This window comes from Phyllobates terribilis, unplaced genomic scaffold (assembly GCF_046119375.1).
Source record: "Phyllobates terribilis strain yellow unplaced genomic scaffold, ASM4611937v1 Scaffold_6294__1_contigs__length_45515, whole genome shotgun sequence".
In the NCBI taxonomy this organism is placed as follows: domain Eukaryota; kingdom Metazoa; phylum Chordata; class Amphibia; order Anura; family Dendrobatidae; genus Phyllobates; species Phyllobates terribilis.
The window spans coordinates 17,351-29,155 of NW_027369038.1; the positions used below are offsets into that span (position 1 = coordinate 17,351).

At 36.0% G+C, this 11,805-nt stretch overlaps 1 protein-coding gene across 1 annotated transcript; it reads left to right on the top strand.

The window, feature by feature from the left end:
- The first annotated feature begins 3,136 nt into the window (after positions 1-3,136).
- Positions 3,137-5,732, top strand: LOC141250881 (uncharacterized). Its single transcript, XM_073670138.1, is given in 11 exon segments — positions 3,137-3,219; positions 3,292-3,830; positions 3,942-4,267; positions 4,269-4,388; positions 4,390-4,446; positions 4,537-4,683; positions 4,758-4,838; positions 4,918-5,143; positions 5,228-5,367; positions 5,446-5,552; positions 5,630-5,732. Coding segments are annotated over 11 exon segments (1,929 nt in total).
- Positions 5,733-11,805: the final 6,073 nt, after the last annotated feature.

Genomic DNA, 11,805 nt, shown 5'->3' on the forward strand with positions numbered 1-11,805 from the left:
TTATAATGAATCATATGTTTTCCTAAGAACCAAAGTGTACCATATATGTATTTCATGATATATTGTATGCTATATTAAATTGATTCCAAATATTTAACACTTTAAAAAAAAGAACTTTAGCAAAATATATGTTTTGTATTGATACTAGTTGATCATCCGTGCCTAGCACGAGGTTAGATTAGTCAAATGAAAAAAGAAATATATATAAGATTAGTAACAAAGACACATTTAAACTTTACTTTGGTTCTATATATAATATAAATAGTGTAAGAAATATAATGTCTTAACTAAAAATATAATATTATCTTAAAATATACAAATAATATTGTTCATTATATTTTATGACATACACATCATTAATGATAGGCTATAGAAGAAAACTAAAAATATAACATTAGCTTACAAATATAATTAAGATTGTTATTATAGTTCCATACATATAATTCACAATATATGCATGCTATATTATATAATAATGTAGGACAAATACTATTACATGTAATAAATGTATCTATGCTAAAAAAGTTGTTGATTAGATCAAGATCTATATAATTAATGTAGATGAAAATATTTAACAAATTTTATCAATATAATACAATTTTCTTGTTAACGAATTAATATGATTTTAGGAACTTAATATAAAAAAATTTTAATATAATTGATAAGATTTTAGGGGTTTGATTATCTATTATAATAATCAATATGATATTATTATCATTATTATTTTAGGAGATAAAGTTTATAAATAAAAAAAACTTAAAATTTGAATAATAAAAAATCTAACAAGTAGTACATAATTAAATAATCAAATTTAAAAAATCAATGTAATTCAAGCAATCATTTAATTGAGGTGACATATCTAAAATGACGTATCCAAAATTAATGTTAGAGTATCACTTAAGTTGTTTTACTTGTAGTGAGGAGTACGCTACTTTACTATATAGATAAATAGAATTATTTTTTATAGATTATTGGTTGATTATGTATTGATCTCATTGATAATCTATATTCAATCTTAAATAGCTTAAAAATTGACCAAGATGTGAAATACAATTAAATAGAGTTCATGTTTAAATTCAACTTCACAATTACATTATCATTGTCATCACTTTTTCTTATAAGAATTTTCATATTCATTCTATAATTTCTATTTGGATAAATATTATACTCAAAATATCATCTAAGTATCTAGCTGTTATGTAAATTAATAAAATTCTAATATAAGATTATTATTAGAATATATTGATGTAAACTGAATTAGAGGTGAGTATTATTATTTTAGTGAGATTATTATTAATAGATAAATAGATCTTAGAAATAATATGAATTTTGATTTTGTAAAATGCACCGCAGCATTTGTATATTAGATTAAATAATATATTAATAAATAGGAAATAATACATCTTTGACTGATATGACAAAAAATCAGAATTAAGTAAATAAGATTTCTTGAATATAAGTAAATCAAACAAAAAAAAACTTAACATATTGAATATAAGGCTATAAGCCAACTAAAATAATTGTATTTTTTCATAATGCGTAGGAAATAATCGACCCATATGTAATTCATATGACTTATAAAATATATTTAATTAGGTAAAAATCTAGTTATGAACTATAAGTAAATTAGAAAAATGAAAAAAAATAATTTTAGATTATGTATACGCAAACAAATCTCAAGAGAATCTGATGATTCTTTGTTGAAGTATATCTTTAACATAAATAATAATAATATATGAAGATGTTTTTGGTGCGGACTAATTTTCCCTGTGGACTCTGCAGACTCATCATAATCATTGTTTCGTTTTGATTAAAAAATACTTTACACGCTCTAGTACACTACCAAGTGCACTACTTATCACAACTGGGTGCACTTTTCAATATATTGGTGCACTCTCTAGCACACTACCAAGTGCACTACTTAGTACATATTGGTTCACTTTGCGTGTGCACAATTTGTACACTCTCAAGTAGTGCACTAAGAAATATACTAGGGTGCACTTCTCAGTAGTGTTCTGGTGCACTCATGAGTGCACTATTGGTGCACTCGTGAGTGCACTATCAAGTGCACTCCACAGTAATGTGCTGGTGCATTATCTAGTAATACATTGGTGCACTATCTTAGTCCTCACCGGATTAACCCTCACTAATATATATATAAATTAATAGATTTGATGACATGGCTGATGAAAATTAATAGCTTTAATAATATGACAAATGACATGGCGTTTTGAAAAACTAGAATTATAAACGAAATTAATGTCGGAGCGAAATGTTGTTTTAATCTCACGTCGACACATAAGCAGGTGTACTTTCCTTTAGTATATACTAGTTAATTACCCGTGCCAAGCACGAGATTTAACATTAGTGACAGAGACAAACCTAAATTTTACTTTCATTCTATATATATAACATAAATAATGTGAGAATACAATATCTAACTAAAAATATAATATTTTTTTTAAAATATACAATAATATTATTCATTATAGCTTATGAAATACATGTCTTTAATGATATACAATAGAAGAAAACTATCAAAATAGATATTTTTATAACCAAATTTGAGTATTACCTTATTTTTTTCCAACAAATACTAAAGCAAAACATTTATATATTTCTATTTTATTACCTTTTTTAGTAATGAACTGCAACCTCAACCTCAATGAATTTTTATAATATTTACTTATTACAAAACCCACACATTTGAAAATATAACTTTTTTATTGATCAAGTCTTACCAAATCATGGGTTTTTTTATTGATTCTTTATTAAATATTGTACGATATTTCGTATTTTGTTTGTCTTAAAATGGAAATTTTAATCACACATAACTAGTAACCTGTTGATTACAGCTCAACGAAGATCCGAGATCAAAACACCTACCACTCTCTTGATCCTAAGCTGGATTAACCCCTTTTCTAATCTTCAGATTTCAGGAACATCCGGTCACCATCCTTTGCATTCTTCTTCTGCTTCTTTATAATTCTCTCCTCTCCTTTCTGTCATTCGATACTCCTTCCTTTTTTAGTGTTCTTGGGTTGGAAAAATCCGTGAATATTCTTTCGTTACTCAATCATTTCCTTTTATAAGCTCTAGCCCCTCCTCTTTGGTTTTCTGTCTTTTTTGCGCGTACATGACTAATGATTATCATATGGTGGTCATACATAAACACGTCGGATGTCATACAGGAACACGTTGCTTATCAGACACAAAGATGTTGATTATATACATTCCTTTTAAGACTCAATAATTTTTTTTTTGCGTTCATGGCTAATGATTATCATTTAGAAACACGCTAGTGGTCATACACAAACAGGTCATACATAAACACGTCGGATGCCATACAGCAGTGTTGTCTGCACTGCCTTCTCCATTACTTGCTGAAGCTCAGTTGCTTAGGGACAGGGCAATGAGTCATTATCAGGCTCGCAACATTTTTGGAAGCAGTCACAGATTCAGCCAAACTTCTGTTAGTGAACTGATGACCCTGAAAAACACCCACATGACAGGTCTAAGTGCTAGTTCAATGGCTGGGGCTGCAATGCTTCGTGTGCTACAAGTACTCAGCTCACTCACTTCCACATCTCCAGAAAGCACATTAGAAGAAACAGATCATGCCATTTTACAGAAGCTTAATGACGGCCTTGATCCATTAAGGGAGGGACTTAGTGACTGTATAAACACTGCAGAGTCTCACCTCGGTCAAACCAGAGAATCACCAATCACATCAAACTGGGAGAACATCCAAACTGTACCATTGTCTTCTCCACCTCTTCCTCCTGGAACTCAAAGACTCCTACCTTTCATTGAAGCTTTCTTTGTTCTGTGTGAAAAGATACAATCAAACAATATAACAACACAGCAGTAGCAGCAGGATCATGCCAATATCACAGCTAGAGAAGTGAAAGAATCAATAACCACATCATCATCTTCTTCAGCATCAATCAAGTGCAGCGATGGTATAGTTACATTTTCAAGGTTTGCTGAGAAACACCGCCGTTTACTGAACGCATTCGTCAGACAGAACCCTGGGTTATTAGAAAAATCTCTCTCCATGATGCTGAAGGTGCCAAGGCTTATAGATTTCGATAACAAAAGAGCGTACTTTCGGTCTAGAATCAGACAGGAACATGAACAACATCTTACTGGGCCCCTTAGAATCAGCATCCGGAGAGCTTATGTTCTTGAAGATTCATACAATCAGCTGAGAATGAGACCTACTCAGGACCTCAAAGGACGATTAAATGTCCATTTTCAAGGAGAAAGAAGGGATTGATGCGGGTGGCCTCACAAGAGAATGGTATCAGTTATTGTCCAGAGTTTTATTTGACAAGGGAGCACTTCTATTTACAACAGTTGGGAATAATGCAACATTCCAGCCGAACCCTAACTTCTGTTTACCAGACTGAACATCTATCCTACTTCAAGTTTGTTGGCCATTTGGTAATAATACTAATAATATACTTCTTCATGCTTGTTTGTTCGTATTCATGTGCAAAGTCATAGGGACTTAAATCTTTTGGTACTGTTCAGGTAGCAAAGGCACTATTTGATGGGCAACTTCTGGATGTGTACTTCACTCGGTCATTCTACAAGCATATTCTTGGTGTTAAGGTGACTTATCATGATATAGAGGTTGTCGATCCAGATTACTATAAGAACTTGAAGTGGGTGTTGGAGGTTAGCACTACTTCTTATTTCACTTCTATTCTACAAGGCAATGCTAAATCAATTTCCTTTAATTTCCTTTTCAGAGTGATATAAGTGATATTCCAGACCTTACATTCAGCATGGATGCTGATGAGGAGAAGCTTATCCTTTATGAGAAGACTGAGGTATGATACTATGATTAGTTGATAGTGTGACAATTTGGTTCTTGGTTTTTATTTATATTATTTTTGTGGTATTATGAAGGTAACTGATCATGAGCTCAAACCTAGAGGAAGAAATATAAGAGTGACAGAGGAAACAAAGCACGAGTATGTTGACTTGGTCGCTGATCATATATTGACTAATGCAATTCGTCCCCAAATCAGTTCATTCCTGGAGGGATTCAATGAATTAGTGCCGCGGGAGCTTATATCTATCTTTAATGACAAGGAGCTTGAGCTCCTTATTAGTGGACTTCCTGAAATTGACTGTGAGTTTTTGAATCCTATTTTATATACTGCTTCTACTGCATTATCAGCATCTCAGCTAATGAAAATATTTTTCCTTAAAATAGTGGATGATTTGAAGGCTAACACTGAATACACTGGCTATTCATCTGCATCACCTGTTGTTCGATACTTTTGGGAAGTTGTTGGGTCTTTCAACAAGGAAGATATGGCTAGATTACTTCAATTCGTCACCGGAACTTCCAAGGTATTAAATTTCACTATTTTTCTTTTCATTGTCTTAAATTGCATTGATGAAATTTAATATTGTTCTCTTGATTTTCAGATACCATTGGAGGGTTTTAGAGCATTGCAAGGCATCTCTGGCCCTCAAAAGTTTCAAATCCACAAGGCTTATGGCGCACCTGAGCGGCTTCCATCTGCTCACACATGGTAACTATTATAACTTCTAAGTACGTGTATATGTCTGCTAATTGCTCAAATAATGACATTTTTATTTGGTATAATAGTTTTAATCAACTGGATCTTCCTGAGTACTCAACCAAAGAGCAGCTTAAAGACCGGTTACTTCTATAAATTCATGAAGCTAGTGAAGGTTTTGGGTTTGGTTAACCTGTCATTCTGCATTTTTGGCATTAAGTTTTCGTCAGTAGTTGATTGGACAGGTAGGTAAGTCGTCACCATTTTCATTTGTTTGAACTGATTGGAGGATTCATTTGTTTATTAACGGATATGTTTCAGAATAATAATGGAATGTCATATTATTTGAGTCACCTCCGTACTATTTTTCTTGTGGAGGCAAGCCATGACAGAGTTTGAAGATGACCATATCTTTTTTTTGCCTGTTTGTCTTTTATACTCTTCAAAGAGGGAACGAACATACATATATATACATATTTTGAACACCCTGGCATCTCCTTTAGAAGTCGAGGGAGTTTTGTCCATAGTAGGACTCCCTTGTTACCTTATTATGGTTTTGGGCGTTGTAGTGATCTCAATACATATCGTACTTATGCACATATGCTTTAAGCCCTATTGGCTTCTTTAAACATTACATGTTTCAGATTGGTTGTTTGAATCGTAGAATTGATTACTTTAACCTGTTGAAAGTAGCTGAAATTTGAGAGCCTGAGTTGCAATAATGTCCTTGGTGGTAGTATTCAAATGTTGTGTCAGACAAAAGATGATAAGATATATATCTGCCATATGCATTATGTGTTGGTTTTAGTATATGTACAATTTGGAATAGTTCAGGAAAGGACCACAAGTACAGAACTTCAGATGTTTTACTTGGGTTAAAAGCTAAGCTTCATTATGTGTTTTTTTACTCCAAAAACAAATAAGTAGGGCTGATGCATGAACCTTAATTGTATAACCATTCTCATTGTTTTTTGTAAAGCATTAACAATGTGCTTATGTTGCTTCTTTAGCGCTTGTTGTTCTTGATAATTAGATATTAATATTTTAGGTATAGATATTAAGATATGAACATGAGATAATGGCAACGAATATAGTTATGAGTGGTGAAGTAAAAACACTCTCGAAATTTCCCCAATTGACCCATGCTTTCCAACGACCCCGCCAGCCCCACGCTGTCGGTCTTGCCGGAGACTCAGGATTTCCCTCCCTCTGATATGGACTTCCAACAAGAGAATAAACCCCCGGACATTAATGATGAAGTGGATCCAACTTTTAATGATAGCCCCGCATCTTCCTGTGCTCAGGTGGAATCTGAAGAAGAAGTTATTATGGAGGACATCCCTGTGAATGACAGGGGAGTTATTGCGCTACCACCTATTGAGATGTACACAGTGCCTCAGGAGAATATGTCATCCCAGGTGGAACAGATTAAAGAAAAGCTTGACACATTAACGGTTAAAGAAAAGGTCGACTCAAGAAAGAGCTTAGCACCGGAGTTTTTGGAAGGTAAGATTTCAGCCAAATTTCCGGAGGGAGCTGATGGAGATCCGAGGGTCACCATTAATAGAGTGGTTGTTGATGCCCTTACAACCCAATGGCCTAACACGCTGCTGGTGAAAACACTCGGGGGTCCATGGTCCCTCTTCGGGCACTACTTGGTGGTTAAACCCTGGTCGCTGGATTTTGATCCGATGACGGACAAAGTGGCGGTGACGCCTGTGTGGGTGAAGATTGCTAACCTCCTAGTCTACCTATACGATGCAAGTGTTCTACTGCAAATCACTAAGGGGTTAGGAGAGCTGATCAAGGTGGACGGGAACACTAGTGGAGCTGGAAGAGGAAGGGTTGCTAGAGTGTGCATTGCGTTGGATCTATCTAAAACTTTGAAAGGGTCGATCTACGTCAATGAAATCCGATATCTGGTTGAATATGAGAAGCTCAACTCCATTTGTTTCTCATGTCGACATTTCAGGTATTTCCAGCCATATTGCCCAACGGGTCCAGTGAATATTCAGAAAAAGTTGGAGTCAAGCAGAATGGAGGCGGAAAACAACATATCGACTCGCCGGAGTCCCGCCGGAGAGGAACATAGAGGGGGATGGATGGTTCCCAAGAAGCAGGCCTGGGTCCTGAGGTCAAACACCAGTGCGCAGAAAATCCCAACAACCAGAAAGCCTCTGACAAACCTGCAAATAACACCACTTTTAGAGGGTTTGCAGTGCTATTGTATGAGAATGAAGTGGACGGGAGAGAAGTTTGCAAAGGAACAAAAGGGGAATGCTCAGAAGGTAATTTGAAGATACAGTCCCAGAAGGCAGAGAAAGGAAAGAAAAAAAGGGGTAATTGGGGCACTGTTGGAGGTCCCTGCAAACGAGGCTGATGCTGCTACAAAGATAATAGATGAGGCTTCTAGGGTGGAGGAGAAGGAGAGGAATGCTAAAAGGAACCAACTAAGGAAGAATAGTAGGAAAAGGAAAAACAATAGGGGTGATAATATTTCGGTGCGGGCTTCGGAGAATGGGCCTATGCGAAGTAGTGGAAGCGGCCCAACTAAAAGACAAAGAGCGGAGTATGAATTGGGTCCGTTTGCGAATATTAAGGATGGGCCATTGGGTGCGAATATTATAGTTGGGCCTGTGGGTGCGATTTTAAAGTCCAAAACATCTTTCCTTAGCAGACAACACAATACTGAGTCTCATGATTTGAATGATGGTATAGAAGAAAACAGAGTGCACGAGGATACCCATGAACAACTGGTGGAGGAGACCATGATTTTGGCCTCTCTAGAACAATGTTGTTAGAATGTTCGGTGTCTCATCTCCCTTTAGTATCCAATGAATATTGTGTTCTGGAATTGCCGCGGAGCTGGTAAGAGCAGTTTTCATAGTACGAAGAATTATGTGATTAGAAGAAACAAAATTGAGGTCTTGATTCTGTTCGAAACTCAAGTCTTGGGGGCTAGAACGGATGAGATTTGTAACTCCCTTAGCCTGGGATGTAATATCAGAGTAGAGGCAAGTGGTAGGGTACGCGATATATGGGTTTTATAGAATCCAAATTCTGTCTCTATTGTTGAGCTTTCCAGAGACAACAACTTTCTTAATGTTATGGTGAAAAATAATAAGCTTTCTGCTCAGCTCATTGCGGTCTATGGACCACCGTCAGTCCAACATCGGAAGACTCTTTGGGATAACTTAGGCTCTTTGTTGCAAGTATGTTCGGGTCTGCTTATTTGTGGTTGAGATTTCAATTGTATTCAGAGTTTGAAAGTTAGGAATGGGGGGGGGGGTCGGGTAGGCTACATAATGACTCCATCATCTTCAACAATGTGGTCAATAGCCCGGGTCTGATTGATTTGGGTTTTTTGGGGCAGAGGTTTTACTTGGGCGAGGGACTTACTTGACGCAATGGGAGTTTGTTCCTCCCGTCTAGTTAGGATGTAAGTTTGTGGTTTTTGTTGCAATCTTTTGAGCCTCGGCTCTCGTTTCGACCGAAAAAAAATATAGTTATGAGTGCTATCTTTGATATATTTGTTTTTCTAGATGTCAAAATACATTTTAGTATATATCAATACATTTTAATATCATATCAATACTCCAAGATTTTAGTATCAATACTTTTACTCTCTTTTTGAAAGGAATATCAATCCTACTTGATATTCTTACATGAAATCGGGAATGTGGGCTGGGTCTTCTGTCACAGACTACAAATATATTAAAATTAAATTTCCTTCAGATTTTCTATCAAAAAGAATCTAACCCAGATGTAATACCAAACGTACGGGTTATGAAAAATCCGGCCTATTAAGTAAGAATATCCCCAATATATTAAAAGTAGGCAGGCTAGAAGAAAGGAAAAGGAACAAAATTGGTTTTTTATTGACGTGTGCATTTGAAAAGAAAAATCATTGTGTATTATTTGGCAATTAATCACTATTATAATTAGGAAAGCTATGTTGTTTTGATACCATCTGTATTTATATAAATTAATATTTAGAATGAAATAGAGTTGTGAGTTGGTCATAGGTTCAAAAACCATTTTCTCCTTTAGGTTATACGACTGGTGCAATTCATCATAAATTCAGCAAAAACATCAACAAAGCTCAGCAAAAAATTTAGCAAAGCTCAACAAAAAAAATCAGCAACGAAACAATATTAAGCTAAAAATATTCAGCAACTGAAAAATATTCAGCAAGGCTCAGCAGAAATCAGCAACGTATTTCAGCAAAAACAATCTAAGAATTGAGTTCAGCCAAAAAAATCAGCGACCAAGCTCAGCCAAGAAAAATCATCGACAATGTTCAGACAGAAAATACCAGAAAGATTCCAGCCTAATTCAATTCTGCACTAAAGTTCAGCCAAACAGACCCAGTAATAGAATGTTCAGCAACACCAGTCAGCAATTTACTCCAACAATATCAAACACTCTAATGTTTTATCTAACCGCAAGTGCATATGCAATGTAAAATTCAGAAGCAACATCATCACTAACAAACTCCATGTCAACTCTAGGTATACTTGTTCCGGGCAACTTTGTGTGCAGAGATGCAATCCGTTCATGGTCCATACAAGAATCTGTCAAGTCTCTATAAGGCTGGAATTGTTTTTGTTGCATAGTATCGTCCACATCTAAACAATGATACAAATAAAACACATGAAATTCACCTTTCAATCAATGTAAAAAAGCTGTATTGATGACTAGGATTGAACAAATTTCAAACTTCTACACAGTACTCACAAGATAAAACAACGAATAATACAACATTCAATAAACATAATCAAGAACATGTCTTCATGGTTGATTAGTACACATTCAGACGTACCTTATTCAAGCAACGCAAGACAAGTGGAAACATGTACGGTGAATATGTGTCCCTTCGTGGCTACTCACGCTTTAAGTAGGGAGATACTTTAGTGATAATCGTTGACAGTCTACGATCTCAAGTTACGGGTCCCATTCCTTATACGGGGAGTACAAAATGTCCAGGTCGCATAAAGAGCATAATGTAAGATGTACACATTTATAGAAATCCACTGAAAATCTCATCTCCTTCCCTAAGAAGGACTTGCGATTTAATAGAAGGCGTCTCAGTTGCGATTTAACAGAGCCAGCTCCTACAACTCTGAAGGAAATATTTCTGGTGATCTGACTATTTATAACTTGTGCAAATACTGGAATTTTCTTGCTAGGATTGTTGGGTCATCATTGATGATCTTACTATTTATACACAACTCCAGAGAGGCGTTTAACTGGGGGAGTATGTAGGCCAACTCATATGTATCCATTGCATTCATTTTTCTCACTGAGAGATTCTTGAGGTATTTTAGGTCAAGTAAGTCCTTGAGAAAAACTTTGTCAGTGTCCAAGTTGACTAGTGTCTGCAGGCGATTGAGGACACTTAGGTGCAACTTTGAAGTTTGGTGAGGCAGGAAATCTTGAGGAAGATAGAGATGCAGTAAGCAGTTGAGTTTCCACAACACATCTGGTATGAGTAGCATCTGGAGCACACACTGATCAAGAGCTTGAAGGTTGGTGAGGTTCTGGACGGAAGATGGAAGTTGAGTGACCCAAGTTTGTCTCAAACTCAAGTACCTCAGATGTTTTAGGTCTCTTAGTTCAACGGGCAAGCTTCCTTTGGCCATCCACATTGCTTTACTATCTAAAACCCGGAGCAATTCAAAGTGCTTGCAAATGTAGATCAGCCACTCCCAATTCTCCTCGCTGTATAGAGGCTCACCGATATCAGGAAAGAGCAGAAGAGATGTGAGAGGGCTGTTGTACTCAAGGGAGCTAAGTTGTGAGCTTTGATCCAAGTGTACTGCCAAGTGATGGGTATTTAACATCTGGTATTCCTAGCTTTGGCCAAACACATATCTCGCAAGGCGAATTTGAGTTAACATGTTTTTGGGCCGTCATTCTTCGGTCCTTCTCTTGCTACAACGACCATTCCTCTTTGGACTAGCTCAGTCAAGTAAGTAGATGCAAGTTTCTGTAAGGACTCCTCTCCATTCTGAACCTCATCATATCTGACAAACCCAACAGTTATCCACATTGTATACATGTTCTTGGTGGATACATCAGCCTCTTCTGGGAAGCATGATAGAAAGATCAAACACTGTCTCAAGTGAAGTGGCAAATCATCATACCACATTGCAAATACTTGTGACAAATCCATCGAGTTTGCATCAGGGAGCACCTCCTTGTGTTCAGATACCCATTCTATTATGTTTTCCTTTTTCTCCAGGATTCCCATAAACATGGCAGT